This window comes from Cygnus olor, chromosome 8, assembly GCF_009769625.2.
Source record: "Cygnus olor isolate bCygOlo1 chromosome 8, bCygOlo1.pri.v2, whole genome shotgun sequence".
Lineage (NCBI taxonomy): Eukaryota > Metazoa > Chordata > Aves > Anseriformes > Anatidae > Cygnus > Cygnus olor.
Window position 1 is genome coordinate 15500433 of NC_049176.1, and position 19720 is coordinate 15520152.

Here is a 19720-nt window from a genome sequence, read left to right on the forward strand (position 1 = left end):
CTCAAAATGAAGCAGACACCTGCCTGTAGGAGACTAACTTTCCATGATTTAACACACTTGCATACCCAGAGCTCCAGTGCTGAGGTACGATTCTCCACATTCAGCTACAATTTAATAAAACCATCTCTCCTTTCTAAAGCTAGCATGCAGCTTAATGCATGGTCTGCAAAAATGGCAGATGTGGTGGCATAGTGAAAACTTTTTTTTTTTCCCTAAAGGAACTATATCAAGTATCTTCAAAAGGAAGCAGCAGCCTAGTATCTGAATTAACAGACAGTTGCCAGCAGTGTGTCCACACATTTCAATCATCTGCAATGCCAAGTATGTTTTCAATCAACAGAACTGAAATATTGCTTTGGCAGAGTATTTTATCTCTTAAATATTAGTCAAAGAGGTTTTTTTGTTGTTGCTGTTTTTCTTACAGCTATACAAGCACAAAGGGAGTCTCAAATGCCATGTTGGTCACAGTTCACTACCACAATATGTAGTTTTCTGAAGAACTATATAAAAGCACAAAGCTTGCTGGAAAACAAAGCACTGAGTTCTGGCTTGCTTCCCCCCTCCCACTGCAGCTAACATTCAGAGACAATAAACATCTTCTTGCGTCTCACCCTTCCTGACACTGCAATCCGGGTGGTGATATTAATGTGGGTGTAGAAATCAACAGACAGAACAGGAACAATCAAGCCCAGAAGGCATTGTTTTTGTTGATGGCAACTACGCACCAAAAGGAATGCACACCAACTCAGATACTGCACAATAATCAGACACCACCACCCCTTTTTCCATGTGCCATAATTAAAAATAGGAAAGAAGAAAACAGGGCTACATGCAATGTCAAAAGCTACACTGATGGAAAAAATTCCTGACAAATTCCAGCTTCAAATACAGTCTTAGCTGAGCTTCTAGTTTCTTTACCTTTCTGATAGTTTTCTTACGTTCATGCTGTAGGATGGCTTGTCTTTGCATGGTGGCTACATTAGAGTATTAGAAACTTTGTGAAAACTTACTTTCATGAGATTTCTGGTGGCAAACCCAAGATCAAAGAAACATCTCTGTTGTTGTCTATATGTATCAGTTCTTAGCCAAAGACTTTATTACTTCTACACAGTCCACAAAGCTGATTTCCAGACACACGAAGCCGAAGCTAAACATGTTGCCTGCTTGGTACACAACTTCCATTTTAATATCAAGGGTTGCTAACTCCATTTCCTATTGTAAACAAAAAAACACAACTGCAGCTGCTAGTCAAATACTCTCACTTCCCTACAGTATTGCAAGAAGATGGTTTACAGAAACAGGTGCCGAGCCCTCTCATTTCAGATGCCTCTGTCAATTGCTACTGTCATAAAAAGATGCTTGAACTAGTTCTTTGTAGGTTATGCCAGCTTGAAAAACGAGACCCCAGTGAATTGGGTGTGTCATTCTGACCACCTGTCATACATTTCTCCAGATTCCTTGGGTTTCATACTATACTTGCTAATGAAACGTTCTGTGCTGTCCTTGACTGATCACGCAATTCCAGCTTTTACAAAATGACATTCTGAAGGTCAGATTCAATTTGCTGCAGGGCCAGTAAGTATTTACATGCATTAATTGATGAGGCTCATGAATAGATTTCCATTTGTTTTTATATACAGACACAGATAAATGAAAGATGTATTTTGTTTATGGTCATCCGTATTCATCTGAGGGAAGAGGAAACATCGTATTACAGCTTTCTATGTATCAGCACTGACGAAGACATCTCTATCTGACGTATTTCTGGAAACACAGATACTGGACTGACATACAGCTAGAACTATGGCTTATTCCATGTCAAAGACTGAACAGTTACCACACCTTTGACCCACATATGTAAAGTTTGGTAACAATTTACACAGTTTACTTTAGCTATTTGATAAGCACTCCAGCCTGACCTGATACCATTACTGAATAGCTTGGATAACAGTTTCTTTTCTCTCCATGTCTTCACAGATTATTAAATGAAACTTTCTTCAACGTGAAATACATGCACTATAGATTCAGAAGGCCCTTCACTCCATTCCCTTTTTCAAAAATAACTACAGCTTTAAATATGTGCCATACCTGAGAGGATGCGCACCGAGCTGTTCAAAGTGACAGGCCAGCCGTTCTTGAGCCATGTTATCGATGGCAGGGGAATTCCTGAAGCTTCACAAACCAGAGAGACAGGATTCTTCTCCACAGTGCTGATGTTCTCAGGCACCTGCAGGTCACCAGCAATACTTGGGGGAACTACAAAATAAGAGAAAAGAAAAGTTACTTCAAAACAAATAAAAAAAACTTTTGCTCTCAAAACATTCTGTCAACCAAATAATAATTCACTGAAGCTAAGATAAGCTTGGCAAGTGAGGAGCAGCACAAAACTGAGATTTATTACAATAATGACTTTTTTTTTTTAAACGGTGCAACTGCATGGAAAAATTAAAATTTAATTCTACCAGTACTATTACCTTTATCTAATGACTTAAGACACCTAATGAGTAACAGTAGTTCTGTCCATTCTACATTAATTATAATTTCCAGTATCTAACAAAACAATATGAAAAATTCTAACACTGTCAAAATTACATCAGTAAGAATAATTCCACTTTGGAAGCAGTTCTACAGTTCATATTATAAGACAAAAAAAAAAAGGGTTCAAGAATTGAACAATATCTTCGAGCCTCTGAGTAGCCTGAGGAGGTTTAGTTTCTTTGTACTACCCAGAACCTTGATAATACAGTACAGCAAATACTCCAAGTAAGAAAACAATAAATGCATCTGGGTAAATAATTCTGGCCTCTCATTTTCAATAATGAGAATTCCTGTGTTCACTTTCACCCTACCTTTTGTTTTTCTCTCTCCCACTACCCCTGGTTGTTGTAAAAGCCTTTCCCACCTCAGTGCAAGACACAACCTGCAGCCCCCACTGTAAAGACACTTGAAAGCCTCTGTGATACAGTGGGATTTGCAGAGGAATATTGCAGCTAAACCCCTGTAATCTGATGTCCTGATTCAGTGGCATAGTAACGCCTGAAAGGAGTATCTCCCTTTCTTAGCGATAGAACTCCCTTTCTTTCTTGGCTTTATCCTTTCAAAACATAATATTCAGTTATATGAGGCATAAAAAAAACACATGCAAAAAATGTCCCATTCAAGTTACAGTGGCTGTACCGTAGCATGATGCTATAATCCATGCCATCAAGTAATTTTAAGTAATTTTCAAGTAAAATTATGGCAATGAATCATAGTTGGAGGTACCATCTTAAATTCTTCTGAGAGTAAAAAACAAGAGAACTTGTCTATTAGATACTTGGAATACTGTCTATATTCATGACTATCTTCTGGTAGGGGCCACACATAAGGTGTTCTTGGTTAAACCTTAACTTCTATCTCCCAAAACAGAATCCAACAGAATATTTCCTAACATGAAACTCACCCTAATATCATATGAAATTGTACTGTATTTTGGTTTTCTCCTCTTGGGAGATACAGTAGCTGGGGGGTGGATTGATATTAACAGGGACAGAGGTAAGATTTTAATTGGATTTGGATTTTTGTAATACATCTGCAATTGAAACTGCATTATGTATAATGCCTGCAATAAACATAGGTGGCAAATTTAGCTACACAACTATTTCTTGAATATGCTTGGGTGAACTTAAAGGCCTACTTTGTTCGTTATGTATGCCCCACTTTTTGCATACTCACCATGAACATTTAGATCATATTTTCTGTCAGACAGCCCTGCCACATTGACAGCGACACAGACATAGCGGCCTGTGTCTGACACCTGGGCATTTCTCAGTTGAAGAAAGCGACCATCATGAAGTATTCCTATGTCCCTTCCACTGACCAGCGGATGGCCATCCTTCATCCACGTTACTGCTGGTTCTGGAATACCCTGAACCTTGCACTCCAAGGAAATTTCATTTCCCTGGGTGACAACAACCTCTGATGGGTGGCTACCACTGTTGAATACAGTTGGGCGAGCTGCAAAAGAAAAAGAAACACAATTTACAAGTCAACTAGAAGCTACATTTCAGAATATTCACCTGCTTCTGAAAAGAACGGCAATCAAGCTTGCCGGATGAGCATTTTAATGAAGACAGTTATTGCAGGCCACTGCTGCCAACCCAGTTAGGGGCACTCTGCAATTCATAACATTTTCCACAGGGCTGAGAAACGACAAATAACCTCTCTTTCCTCCAGCCCACAAAATAAAAATGTTGTTAAAGTAACTTCCAGGTGATTTAAAAAATAAAAACAGGAAAATAACTTGAAATTTTAAAAAAGACTGCTCAAAATTCTGTCAATCCCTCCATATTTTTGGAGATTGTCTTCTTCTTGGGATTGTTTAAAAATACCTCACTTTATGTCTGACTGAAATACAGAATTAGCAGTAAAACTGTAAGATCTAAGCTCAACTAGTTGTCATCACTACTACAGTTCAGTGACAAGAAACAGTGCACTACGTAAAGGGGGCTATATCCCTGTAATCATCTCCGGTCAAATGCATTTTAAACAGATATATATAATTTCTTGTTCAAACTCCAAGTCCAAATCATAAAAATTATATTTACTTATCTCCTCTGAGTATCTTGCAGTTGTTCCAGACTAGACATTTCGCAGTTTAACATCACTATACAGATGACGCTTTCATAACGTACCTTTTTCAGAACAGAATATTTCACGGCAACTTACTGTATACTTGCAAGCTGTATTCTTTCTTTGCACTTCCAGCTACGTTTGAAGCAATACAAGTGTAAGATGCAGCATCAGACTTTTCAGCAATTGAAATCTGCAACTGCCTGCCTCCAGATAATATCCGTACTCTTCCTGAAAGGTCAGCCACAATTGGAGAGCCTGCAAGAGACATTCTTTCAGATAAAAACACAGAGAATAGTAATGAGCTTGCTCAGGTGGTGTAAAGTCCACTGGCTCATTTAAAAATTATAGAGCTGCACAATTGTCCATTTTAGAACTGCTGTATCAGAGTTTCCTTGGACATCAGAAACCGTGTAAGCAGATTCTGAGGACTTCCCATATTAATTCCTGACTTTATGACACAGAGCAACCTGAGCTAAAGTAACTCTCGCCATGCTCACATACATCCAAAGTGTCTTGGACACTTCCACAAATTCAGTATTTTCAGTAAAACCTGACTTGTTGGACATACAGTGTATGACCGGCTCAGCCAGCCCAACCAGTACAGCACATCTTACACCTATGTGATGTAGTCTGCACTCCTGGACCATCTGTGTATTGTGTCACGTGGCACATGTGAATACAATTCTGCTCAGCAGAAATGGTACAGTCACAGCTCAGCAAAATGATATGACATTTTCTGAGCAGAATTTTCAGTCTTGGAGACCTAAGATTGGGCAACTATCGTCAGCTTTATAAAATGCAGGGAGATCTTGTGACAGAAAGAATACTCCTCCCACTGATTATTCTTACAAGCTGAATTTCCATTTCTCAGTCACGCATTTTAAATCCTCCCTCTGAAAATGTGCATTACATTTCAAAGGTGATGATAAATCCGGCTCCTGCATAACATTCAAAATTGCACTACTTTCTCACTGCCCTTCAAGACTTTCAAACAGTTTCAAGTTTACTTTTTGCAATTTAAGTGTACATATTTCAGCACTGAAATACATTATTATAACATCTCATAGTGTCCCTTTTTGGCTTCCAGCAGAGAGGGTTTAGAAAGAGCTTGATAAACTTAATTTTCTCTGAAAATTTTAAGCAGTAAAAAAAGTGTTTTGTAATTAAAATCTGCTCTTTCTACAAGTCATAATTAATTAAAGTAGGCACAACACTGAAATGTACCTTCTGGAAAAAAAAAAACACAGATAAATAAGATAAGATTGATTAATAACACAAAAACTACCATACCAGAAGAATTCGTCATTTTACTTTGTCTATTATTCTGTCTTCAACAGTGCCCATGCTTAAAAGAAGGTGTTAAAAATACCTACTTTTATAAGAACACATTTGTCGATGATTACTTCAAACCCTAAAGCAAAAAGGTGTGCAGACTACTCTTAAATATTAAGATGGGATGAGAGAAAGGTTCAGTAAGCCCCCAAAGCAACTGCTATGCTAGATGCATTTTCGTCACTTGGCTGTGTGCTACAGCTGCAAAATTCAAAGTAAATTTTGAGGAGACATCTATGCTATGCTAGTGGATCACAAAGTAGAGACCCCCAGCTCAGCCCCACAGTACAGCACTGTGACTCACAACCACGCCAGCTGGGATACATGAATAACTCTTGAAGCTGTCCCACTGCACTGTGTAACAAGTAAGTGTATTAAGAGGGGTTAAGTGCTTCACTAACATATATAAGCTTTCCAGTTTTAAGTCAGTTCAGGAATCTCTGCACTGCACTGTGTGCTCCCTCCCCCTCATCCTCCCTGAACACCTTTAGGAATAATGGCATCTAGGCTAAGCACTTGTGAGTTAGAGAATGGCACAATCTAGTTCTGTAGTTTATTTTACTCAATATCGGGATTGTTTAGCTGGCTACATGTTTGTACTCCTCAGAACACACCACCTAAAACGTCCACAGGAAAAAAAGAAAAAAAATGCCAAGTCAGAATTATCACATTTGCTTTACAAAAAGGGTAATGGATGGTTACTCACCACTCTTTTTCCAGGTGAGACTAGGTGGTGGGATGCCACTAGACTCACATATCAGGCTTATCAGGCTCCCTTCAATTGCTGTCAGCTGAGAGATGTCATCTGAGCCAAAAATACTTGGTGACACTGAAAAGAAATACCAAATCAGTTCATCATTTGAAATAAAATGGTATCGGCCAACAATATAACCAAACCGACCTTACCACAAAAGTGTCCCATTGTGTTCTGAAGAAATTACAAGGATTGCATCCTCTTCCTCGTCATGCAAACCAGACCCTGCCTGAGTAGGGAATATACTTACGAACAACTGCATCTATCTTTCCAGCCTCTGAGGTCTGGTGTATGCATAGGCTCTATTTCTCACTGGCTTTCGAATGGACTTCCCAGTACAGAGCCATTTCTGTGAATTATGTAGACTGACTTTAAGAGGCTGCCTAGCTCATAGCCTTAGCTCATAAACCTAAATCATATGTCAGAAAGTAACTTTTAAAATTCAGCCACAGTTTCTCCCTTGAATTTATGTGGCAATACACTGGCTGCCACATGCAACACGAAGGGCCCCAACCCTTCAACTGTCCTACTATTGCAGACTGCCAGTTTTGTTCAACAGCTCTGTGATTGTAAGCCAGTTGCAGACAAGAGGGACCACTGTTTTCAGTGTCATTCTCAAGGACTTTGGTTCAATCACTAGGGAAAGGATAATTGCCTTCTTGAAATGGAGGAACCATTCTCTTTAGATGAAAATAGTGTAGGTAATACTTGAAAAGAGACCAAAAAAAGCAGAAGAGAACGTAGGCTGAAAATAGAGTAAAAGCTCGCTAGTGAGCAACTTATCCACTGCATTTAAAATGCACATGACAGTAGACAGCTTCTTCTTCTGACACTTCAGACTAACTCTTTTTTATTAGCAGCAACCAGATGTATGGGTTTCAGAATGACTGACTGCAAGCAAAGAACTTTATTGTACTGGACTGGCTTCAACCTTTTATTTTGTCCTGCTTCAAGTCACAAAGTTTGTGCCATTCTCTGAGGAGGTACATCTTACAGTTAACACATGGGCTGTTTCTTCTCGTTCTGGAACCAGAGTTAGCCCTCAGGATCTCATCAGTCCTCAGTAGGATACATTTCCTGGATTTAAAACTTAGAAATATGGCAGGCAGGACTTTTGGTCCCCGGGTGTAAACAAAGACTATAATTCTAAACAGTTACCCACAGATGACTTTCACAGGCAACTTTTGGTTTCTATTAAGTTTAGTCCATCAAAGCTGCTAACTAGCAAAGAATTATCCCCTCTCTCAAAACCCTACAGAAATGGTCTCACTGCACAAAAGAATAAACCCTTTTCCCTCCTGCACTAAAGGTCCTTTGCAACAGTACAAATCTTACAAATCTGAGGAACGAAGAGATCTGAGATGATGATGACAAGCTCAGTATATGGACATATGCTTTAGCATGGGAATATCACATGGCCTTGTATGATACTACAATATTGACCCCCTAATTTAAACACCAAATAAATAATGACAATGTTCAGTACTAAGAATTTTAGTTTCATCATTACAAACCCTGTTAGCTAATTCTAGTTTCGTGATTTAAAAGCAAGAAATTAATTTGCAATAGCAAATAAGGTGTATTTCAACTGGTATACAGGGAGAAAGTAATGGTGCCAGAAAAGCTAACCAAAATCAATGGTTTAAATAAACATCATATGCTACATTGATCGTCTAGTCATAGAAACATTGTACTAATGCTATTACTATGATTTAGTCCTAGTAATTTTGCCAAGCAAACAAAGCTAGGTAAAATAGTTTGGTTTTCTTTTTAGATCTGAATTTCCATGCTTCAGCATTTAGAAAAGTTGGAGGTTGTTAAGTTACTCTATATGAGTGCACAAATAGGAGCTGGATACAAAGCCAGTTAGTTTCTGCTCTAAACTATCATCATGCATGCAAACCCAATCTGACAAAAGCCTACAAAGTAGCTGGTATTAATTTAGAATCTAACCAAAGCAATTTGGAAAATGCGTGCACTTTCTTTAGACTGTTAACTACAGCAAATATAATAATATCATCCTGCACGAACCTCAGCATTTATGTATTTATGAACTACAGAAAATTTCAGTGTCTCACATCATAACTCCACTCTGAGCTCCATTCCCATTCCTGGAATAAGCTTAAATCTTACCCCAAATATTAACATTATAGTTCTTTTCAGTTTTTCCAGCAACATTTGTCGCTTCACAAGTGTAACGGCCAGTGTCCTGTACTTGAGCTCCTTCAATCTAGGAAGAAAATAAAAATCTGGGTTTTTTCTTCTTACATTGTTGTACAGGGAAGTTACAGGGAGAGGTTGCTCAGTTTTTTTGTGTTGCTATAGGTCACAGCCAACATGGGTTCACAAGGGGTAGGTCCTGTTTAACAAATTTAATTTCCTTTTAAGATAAGATCACCCATCTGGTCAATCAAGTGAAGCCAGCTGATGTAATCTTTTTGGGTTTCAGTAAAGCTTTCAATATGTTTTCCCATAGGATCCTACTGGACAAAATGTCCAGCATACAGCTAGATAAAAACATCGTACAATGGGTGAACAATTGGCTGATGGGTAGGGCTCAAAGGGTTATGGTAAATGGGGTTACATCAGGTTGGCGGCCAGTCACCAGTGGGGTCCTCCAGGGCTCCATTTTAGGGCCAGTTCTTTTCAATGTTTTCATAAACGATTTGGATGTAGGACTAGAAGGTGTTTTGAATAAATTTGCTTATGATACTAAACTGGGAGGAGTTGTTTACTCTGTTGAGGGTGCAAAGGCCTTGCAGAGAGATCTGGACAGACTGAAGAGCTGGGCGATCACCAACTGCATGAAGTTTAACAAGAGCAAGTGGCAGGTCCTGCACCTGGAAAGGAGCAACCCTGGCTATACGTACAGACTGGGGGACGAGATGCTGGAAAGCAGCCCCGCAGAGAGGGATCTGGGGGTTGTGGTGGATAACAAGCTGAATATGAGTCAGCAGTGTGCCCTGGCAGCCAGGAGGGCCAACAATATCCTGGGATGCACCAAGCACAGCATTGCTAGTCGGTCGAGGGAAGTGATTGTCCTGCTCTACTACTCTGCACTGGTGAGGCCTCACCTCAAGTACTGTGTGCAGTTCTGGGCACCACAGTACAAAAAGGACGTGAAACTGTTGGAGAGTGTCCAGAGAAGGGCTACAAAGATGGTGAAGGGCCTAGGGGGGAAGACATATGAGGAGCATCTGAGGTCACTGGGCCTGTTCATCCTGGAAAAGAGGAGGCTGAGGGGAGACCTCATCGCGGTCTACAGCTTCCTCGCGAGGCGGAATGGAGGGGCAGGCACTGATCTCTTCTCTTTAGTGACCAGTGACAGGACCCGAGGGAATGGAGTCAAGATGTGACAGGGGAGGTTCAGGCTGGATATCAGGAAAAGGTTCTTCACCAAGAGGGTGGTCGCGCACTGGAACAGGCTCCCCAGAGACGCAGTCACAGCACCGAACCTGTCGGAGTTTAAGAAGGGTTTGGACTGTGCTCTTAGTCATATGGTCTGAATTTTTGGGTAGACCTGTGTGGTGGCAGGAGTTGGACTCGATGATTCTTGTGGGTCCAACTTGGGATATTCTATGATTCTAAGTTTCAATTTTTATGTTTACATCTATCTCCCTAAATATTAGTAACAGAGGAGCACTCCTGCAAAACCTCTATAGAAACATCTAGTTGTCTATGATCTCTCAGTCCTTATCTACAGCTCTCTGTTGCACCAGAGGGCCTGATGTTACCCAGCCTCTAACACGTACCTAGCACCCTCACGATGGGGATACTCCCCAGGAAGCGATCACTGCTGGAGCCTGACCACCCAATTTACCTTCAGTACACTTCCATCTTCAGAGATGCTAAGACCTGGTTTCTTCAGCAAGGGTCGTCCATCTTTGAGCCATGTCAGCACAGGTGGGGGAACAGCATTGCTCTGGCAGAGCAGCTCCACTGCTTCACTGATGAGCACAGAGACATTTTGTTCCTCTCCCATGATGTTTGGTGGAACTATAGCAATAAATCAAAACAAAGGACCTTTGAGCATTGCAGACTCCCCAGAGTAAGACATACTGTAGAGCTAGCAAGTCTTCATTTAATGAAAACAAAATGGCAGTTACTACCTTTTTGACATAGAACTTAAGTTTCCTTTAGATCTCAACAAGCACCAAAATAATTTTGTTACCGACAGAATATCCTCTACACAAGATACATGCTAGTAAAATATAAACGACAGAGAAATTGTGTAGGTAAGCCAAGACTTGCAGAAAAATATATTTAGAAGGGAAAATCACCATTATATAAATATTGGAGAAATACACCCCTGCTAAAATCACACACACACACAAAAAAAAATAGAGTTAATGAGCATAAAGGTTCACAAGATAATACTCAAACCAAGAAGGTTAAAATGTCTTAAACTGTTCCAGACAATGCCAGCATGCATAGTTGGCTCTAAGGAGAACTCTAAGAATTTTGTCCAGAGATGGCCAAATACAGAAGACAGAATGAGAATTTACACGTTTCCAGCCAAGTGAATGGGTTAAGAAATTAATCATCAGTGAGTTGTAATTTATTATTACATTATTGTCTATTTGTTTTCTGTGGTGTCTGCTAGCTTGTTATTGTGATTGTTGGCACTGAGCACTATATTTAAATTTGTGCAACAGTTGCAGTGACAGCAAAAAATTATCACACGTTTCCAAATTACAGGGTAGGAATATCAGATTTTGGAACAAAAGTTGTCCATGTAGGAGACAAAAACGCTTCCGGACATTGAAATTGCAGCTCATTAGCTGTTCTCAAGTGGTATAAAGATTCAAGAAAGTGAATACTTTTCCCTCATTTTAAAAATTAGCTGTTTTTTCCAAAAAACAAAGCAACTGAGAAGCAATTGAGAACTAAACCTTGGAACACAGCACGTGAGCAATTTTCCATTGAGAAAGTATTCATGGCTGGAGTTGAAAAGAACTCCCTAAATCAAGGAGGAAATATTACACTGACAAGATGAGGTTAAATTAAAAGATTAATGACTGAAAACTCTTTGCAGTCCATGGCTTTGTATCAGTATTCACAGCTCAACCAAATGTTCTTTGGTAACAGCATACTGCATCACTGATCACAGATTTTCAGACTCCCAGGCAGCTTTGAGTCATTGACAAAACATTGCCACAGCAAGAGTTTTAAAGTATTTCAGCCTGAGATACACACACACACTTAGAAAATGGTGAGAGTGTAGTAGGCCATCATGCTCTGCGTTGTTGCTGCTTACTAGCAGCTCTCCACTGGAAGTTCCCTTTCCCAGATCAGAGCCAGTGGGACAATATCTGGGAGTGCTCATAATAAACTCAGTACATCACTAACAGCAAACTAAGAGCAGAAGTGCTTTTACTGGGCTGCTCAGACATGATCCAGAAGAGACTCCTATTTGTGCTCTTAATGGCATGTATGTTCTTAAATCCTTATGGCAACCAATAGGGATCACCTTTCCTTTCTTGCAATTTAAAAATCTAAGGCACGCTCATTACAGACTCTTGACATTAAGGCAACATTAGGTTTGCAATTTAAGATTTATAAAATCAAAACTTCTAGCAAGAATTAATTCATCTAGTTATATATAACTGGTGAGATTTTTATACTTGCGGTGTACTAAGACTGTTCAGTTCACCCAATAAAATGTTGACCAGGGCCAAATATAAGAGCCCTTATAGTCACATTTCCTTTACTTTTTATCTTTGCAACCCGTTAGTCCAAAAATTGCATGTCTGATTGCCCAAAACATACGGGTATGAAGGAGGGTAGCAGTGGGACTGTCCATGAGAAATACTCTGGGCTTCAATTTGAACACAAAAGATACTGAATTAATTAGCACACATGAGATTATAAAATGTCCCAAAGCGGTACTCAGTAAACCAGCAATACAGTTCTCAAGATGTCCTGAAAAATAACACTAACAATAAAGCTTTGTTTTTCTTGCACAGGAAGTACTCAGCAGAGCAGCTGATTTCACAGTTTGGAAATAATTTAGGGAAAAGTCTGGTCTCTGTGGATAAGAAATAGAGTAACTAAAAAAAAAAAAAATCTGTTTATCTTACTTTCTTTGTAGAATTCACAAAGGCCTAGATTCTTTACGAGTGTTGTGGAACTGAAAATTGGAAGCTGATCCATTACTGCAGAAGGCAAATTTATTTCCAAACATTTTTCCACCAATTACTTTTCCTCTCAGCTAAATGAATTGAAATGTGTTCAAAAGGAAACTGAGTTTATGAAACACAGAAAGACAGATACTACATCATTTGTTTCTGAAGGAATAAGGTTTAAAATCAATCTAATTATGCTCATGGCAACTATACATTATCCAGGTTGTTCCAACTCCTAGACTGGCTTAGTGTACCACTCATTTCTAACTACCTCAGCACCAAAAGCATTCCAAATTATTTTCCTCCTGTGACTTCTTAATTAGACTATCCATATGAGGTTAAATCCCAAGAGTGATATTACTTTTTGGTGACAGCCTCACTCTAGACAGCCCTGCAGCTGAGCTCAAGCCTGGCCAGCTTCTGTTACAACAGTAATTGCAAACATACACAACTTCTAACTCACTCTTTTCATTTCATCTAGCTAAAAGGGACAGAGGTTCCAAAAATAAAAGAAACAATAAAAAAAACAATAAGAAGATCCATGCCATTTCTGCAGTTATGCATACATACACACCTGTCCTCAAACTCCAAAATGTACTTTAATATTCCTTGCTCTAGATTAAAATGTTCTAGCCCACTTTAAACTTGAACTTGCTGTGCCAGAATCCTGAATTTCTGAACTGCCTCTTGCAGATGAAAAAAGTAGCCATGACTCAAGTCACGAGTGAGTATCCTAACCACAATGCCTTTACAAGTCTATTCTGAAAGCCAAACTTGAAAACAAATAACCAAACTGTTCCTATTTGCCTAAGGAAACATCCAAACTCCTAACTCCTCTTGCAAGATTTTCCAGAGAGTCTGCTTACAGTCGCCATTAAGCTAGAGACTGGCAGACCAAAAACAGTTTTCTCCCAGCTGATCTATAAAAAGTAAAAGAGAACCCACAAAGATTCTTTTATTCCAAAACCTTCTCTCCATATCTGGTACCGTAAGATTTCTAAAACAAGTGGTAGATCATTGTTCATCCTCACTCAGCTGTCCAGGGAAACTTAAGACTTGCTACCATCAAGCTCCCTGGCTTCCCTCCTGGCAGTACGTTATGCTCTTTGGTGTGTGTACATCACCAGTGATCTCTAAGAACAAAATATGAAAAGGCATCTAAAACCAGTCTCAAGAATAAGGAGGAAGCTGTAAATGTTACACAAAATGAGGAGGAAGGATGAATTTACATGAGTTCAGTCAAAAAGAATTCAGAATTAACTGCTTGACACAATTTGGAAAACTAGCAAAGCACAATGGCTAAAGAGATACGTGTCCTGCTTCTTGAAAGAGACAAAGTTGACTGGTCGGGCTCAATATAGCTCAATACAGCATCATTGTTAGCACTAAAAAAGTCACCACCATTTTGGCAGGTGTAGTAAGGGCCTGAAAACAGAATGGAAGCTTGAGATGCATACGGCAAATTCACACCAACTCATTCTGGTAAAGACAACTGAGCTCTGGCCACAATAACATCTTTTGTCCATGTGATTTACATGTTATTCACACAAAGACAAACATATTTTCTCCTAACATTTATAAATGAGCCTGTGTGTATGAAACATATAAATGCACTGCAACTATGTTTCTTCAAGGATACAAAAAAGAACAGATACCCATACTTTAATACGTGTCTGTATGCATATATAAACTTACATACATGCACATACAAACACCTCCTGATCCCTTTGTCTTTCATTATGAGTTGGAACCATTTTTCTTTAACGTTGTTAACCATCTGGGCCACATTGTGTTTAACTAAAGCTCCATGAGTGGCTTTCATTATTCAAAAAAGATTGTCAGAAAATCTCACCATAAACTCTGAGATCAATATCTCTTTGACTCTCGCCTGCAGCATTCACTGCAACACAAGTGTATTTTCCTGTGTCACTGATCTGAGCACTGGTCAGTGCCAGGACTCGGCCCCCAGACAGAACCTGCAATAGAAGCACAACACATTCAGTATACATGCCTCAAAGTAAAACAGAAGCAGAGAGAACCATTAGGTCTCATTTCAAAACAAAATACTTGTTTTGCCACTGCTTCCTACAATCTATATTTTTACCTACACTCTTCCCTGCACTCCATTGTTCTTTTTTTCATCAAGACATGCAAAAGCAAAAGTCTAACTTTACGCAAGTCTTCAGAAACTCCTGGCACTTAAAAGTCTTTGTAGGACCTGGACATTCCTCCCTCTCATTAGTTTCAAACTTTGTCACATCTTCTGTTTGTGCCCCAAATGACCCAAAGACTTACACAAATTTCCCCTCTCTCCTTTCAGATCATAAAACTGGCTTTCAAAGAGCAGCCATGCTTCCTCCTTTTAACTCAGAAGCATCTCCTTGCATCATAGTCTTCTTTTTTCCTCCCAAATTACTATTTTTTGTAATGAGATATTACCCAATCTTGGACTCTATGGATCTCTTCAGGATAGAAATGAGGTCCAATTTACTCTTGTAAAAGTGAAAAATTTGCCTATCCATACTTTTACTCAGTATGACATCAGCTGAAGGAACCACCATATTTCAATATATCCATAATGAGCGCACTTCACACAATAATTACTGTAAACATGCAACAATATCCCAGAGCAAAAAGCCTTACACTCGCATTCCAAAACCTCCAAGTTTTTCTGTTTCATTAAACTGCACAAGTTTTAAAGTCTCATACCAAAACAGGAAACAACACAGATGGCAGGATTTGAACCCAGTACCTGGAGTCCATCGCTAAAGCTGGAAACAGGGCTACCATCTTTCAGCCACGTCAGAATAGGCGCGGGGATGCCTCTTGCTTCACACTCCAGTCGCACTAGATTATTAACCACCACTGCCACCATGTCATTGCTGCCAGAGATTGATGGTGGGACTGGAAAAAGAAAATAAATCTGGAGCTGCTATGTAGGAGCATAAATCACAATGAAATTAAATGGGATGCTTACTTTTGGACATTGTTTCTCTTCCTGCAAGCACTCTATTGTTGGAAAGATTTCTAACGTTACCACTACTGTCATTTGTTTGCTCTTTGCCAAATACTGCTCTTTATTGACCTAAAAAGTCAGATAATTTCAATGAAACTACTGTAAGCAACGGTAAGCATGACTGGGCCCACAGCCCAGAGGACAGCTGTGAAACCCAGGAACCAGAACATAAAACCTGAAAATATTCCTTCAGACTTTTATAACATTCCATTTAGACCTCGTGAAAGGCATTAACAGTGGTGGAGATTAAAGAGGGAAGTATATAAGATAAACTGAATAAAGCAAATACATGCACAGAGTAATAAATCAGCCTTGCAGAACTTACGTGAACATTTACCAGATCAACCTGTATAACATCTGCCTGATGATAAAAATCATCTTAATGGTACATCTCAAAACAATTACTTTAGGTATAAGGTCTAGTGCATTTTGCAGCACTATGCTGAAACAGGAGACAGGAACATATCTAAGATTTCCAGTATATTTCTTTTGTTATTTCTATGGTTCTTTCATTCGGGCTGTTCATCAGTAAGCAAGTGTGGGTGTAGCACTGATGCATGGTTATGGAAAGAAAACAGCTTTGAAATCAAAAAGCTGTTTTCAACATGCGATCAACATTTGCATTTTAATGTGTAAGTGTTGGAAAAGGAAGATGTTTCATTTATCAGGAGAATTAAAGCTATTATTTGCTCCTACCACTTAAAACTTAGTGATATAACTTTACTTTCACTGTCAGTCACAAAACATAATACTTGAACTCTGAGAAAAAACATTAGACTGGAGTGTTCTACTCATATATATACTATGCAAGAAAAAAAAAGTTCAGAAATTCTTTAATGAAAATAAGATGTGTTAATAAATTCAACAATCTGTGACAGCCTATAACTCAGACTACCTATCCTTAGATAAATTCCAGTAATAGCAGAAAAGGTAGGAAAAACACAAGTGTGATTTTACAATCTTTTTTCCATATATATGCACAATTTCCCCATTTCATTTCAATAGCATTCATTGTTTTCTAATGCCTGAAAAAGTTCTAGTGGTGAGAAAGGAGTGCAAAAATCTTAATACAATGACTTTATAAGAATAAACTAGGCTGGAATTCAACCTGCTTCCTTTAAACAGGCCTGCCTAGTTTCATTCAGTGTTAAGCCTGCAGTATCGGGCTTTGTTTTAATGCAAAAATCAGTTGATAATTTCTACCATAGCTACTGCACCCACATCAGTCCATTAATAAGAGAAGTTGTTGAATGCAACCAACAATCGACCAAGATAGTTGCTTACTCACAATGCCAGCTGCCACACAAAAATCTAGAGCAGGCTTTCAGTAAATGCAGTGCAACTTTCTGTGGCTGACACTTCAGAGTTTGTTCTCCCTTTAGTAGTCATTCTTGCTTCTACTATGAACAGAAAAGAAAGCTTTCTCTTATCAAAATCAAACTCTAAATAAACTGGATGAGAACCTTGTTTCTGTGAAATCCAAGAAGCACTCCATTTTAAGCCCTGTACCACACAAGCTGAATAAAGTAGGTTCATGGATAACTGTTTCAGCTTCCTTTGATGCAATTAGCACTGGCTGCAACTGCATATATCCTATTGTGGAAGGGGATACAATTTTATTTGTCCTGTCTACACAACTAAGTCAGAGAGTATGAGTTCCCCAGAAAACTCTGTACATATCTGCTGAAATTCCACCACCCATAAGACGACACGCATATACTTGGGAGTTATTTTTCATTTCTTGGTCTAACCAGAATAATGACCTTGGCTCTAAGTATTTCCTGGGAATTAATCACTGGGTGGAGTTAATTGCCTTTGACCATGTCTTGAGCCATCAGTTTTTCCCATGATGGTCATTAATCACATGGAAATGTACTGCCCAACTCCTTATTTGTTAATTAACTTTAATAGGAACTATATACTGGGTATGCATATGAGTTGGGGACACTGGGCCAAATTTGGGCCGCAGTTTTGCATGGAAGACTCCCACTGAAAACCAGTTACATGCATATGCACGTATCAAAGATAAGAATTTGGATTGGGGCCTGATCCTAAATCCACTGAAATCAGTGGGAAAGCTCCAATTTGGCTTTTGACCAGGTGTCTCATGTCTATAAACACCCACACTTTCACTTCATCTTACTAGACACAGTATATTTTTCTTTAAGACTCTTGGATTATGAAAGAACATTTGATTTGTGTCCTGTCTTTATCTACTGTAGGTTTTAAAGTCATCCCCAGCAAAACGCAGCAATTGCAAGTCCTTCCAAATTAAGTGGAATATAAATACCTTTATATATATATATACTTATATTGGATTTATATTTACATATAAATATATTATATTTATGTTTGTATTTTATAAATATTTTATTTACATTATCTCAAGTGGTAATATAAATACCTTTTCCACCAATCTGGTACCTCTGCTCATTCTTCCTAAAATTGAATTCCCTTACCATATCTTCCTAATATTAAAAGCACGCATTCTTAGTATTGGTAAAACAAACCAACAAACAAAAGAAGAGTAAATTTTCTCACATTGACCCCTGCCATATCTCTTCCAGTACAATGGTGTGCTGAATGATGGTAAGACTCCTAAGCAGGCTTGAAACTTGAAAAGAGTAAAAGTGGTGCACGTAGGCGTTTTTCACAAGTTTTGCAGTACTTACCATGAACCTGAAGATTGTAAAACAACTCAGCTGAGCCTGCAGCATTGACAGTCACACACTTATAAATGCCGGTGTCAGAGATCTGAGCACCTTCAATCTGCAGAACCTGCCCTCTGTTCCGGAAAGTGGCACTTGTAGCACTGGTAAGTGGACGACTGTCTTTGTACCATGTGATAGCTGCATAATGAAATAGGAAAGTTGTCACAAGTATTCCCCATTACAAACAACAGGACCAAAGATTCTTCAAATTTTCCATCTGAATTTTCAGATACATAAAACCAACATTTACAAATCAATATATACTTATTATAATTAATAAAAGTAAAAAGTAGCTAGGAAATGAGAAAATCAGCACAAAACATCTGTGCAAAATACTAACTATGCCTACAGGTCTCAATAGCAAACTTGAAACTATCATACATGCACACCACGTACTTATGAAAAAATGTTCTGAAGTTAAAAAAAATATAACACAAAGCATACTTAAAGGGATCTACTCATCTCATACTAAGGTCAACAGAAGCTGTTTAAAAATACACAATAATATCATTTTAACCTTTTACCCTAAAGTACTGCTACACTAAACCGAACCACCTGGAAAAGTTTATGGAGTCAAAACATGAACAGTCAAAACAAAGGTCATCTTGGAGACTAAAAAAATGAAAACAAAAACTGGAAAACCAGTATTATTTCAAAGCAATATATTATAGGAACCTAACAAAAAATGAGGATTTTTTGCATCTCAGCCAAAAGATGGCACCCTCTATCAGCACAGTGCTGGTGCTAACCAATGCTTTACTGGCATCGCTTCACTCTGCAGTTACATGAAACTGCTGCTTACTGAATCATTTTTTGTAACACAAGTTTTCTGTGAAAGACTCTCATTCAAGAAGTAGTCTGGCCTGACTGATGAACAAGGCTGTGTGCAAGGTTATAACTACACAAAGCATGAATAAAATAAACCACAAACACATATATAGGGCCTGGTTTTCAAAACTGAGAGTATAAGGAGAACCCTGAAAATCATAAGTATAATCTTATCATCTGGGTAAGCCACAGAAAGCATGGCACACACACACAAAACATTTGCATTTACGCATGCCAGGGGCCCAAACCAAACAGAGATTCCTGTAGATTTCAACAGACTTTAGATAAGGTTCTAGATATGGCCCCACTTGACAGGCACACTCAATACTAAAGTTATTGT

The 19720-nt window shown here is 38.8% G+C and overlaps 1 protein-coding gene across 1 annotated transcript in view; it reads right to left on the reverse strand.

Annotated features, from left to right (window-relative positions):
* The window catches only part of HMCN1 (hemicentin 1), a 200588-nt gene that overhangs the window by 73366 nt on the left and 107502 nt on the right, over positions 1-19720 (reverse strand). Inside the window, 9 exon segments of the mRNA XM_040565286.1 lie at positions 2089-2256; positions 3715-3996; positions 4708-4869; positions 6653-6775; positions 8834-8930; positions 10521-10696; positions 14678-14801; positions 15578-15729; positions 18514-18690. Of these exon segments, the coding sequence (XP_040421220.1) occupies positions 2089-2256; positions 3715-3996; positions 4708-4869; positions 6653-6775; positions 8834-8930; positions 10521-10696; positions 14678-14801; positions 15578-15729; positions 18514-18690 (1461 nt within the window).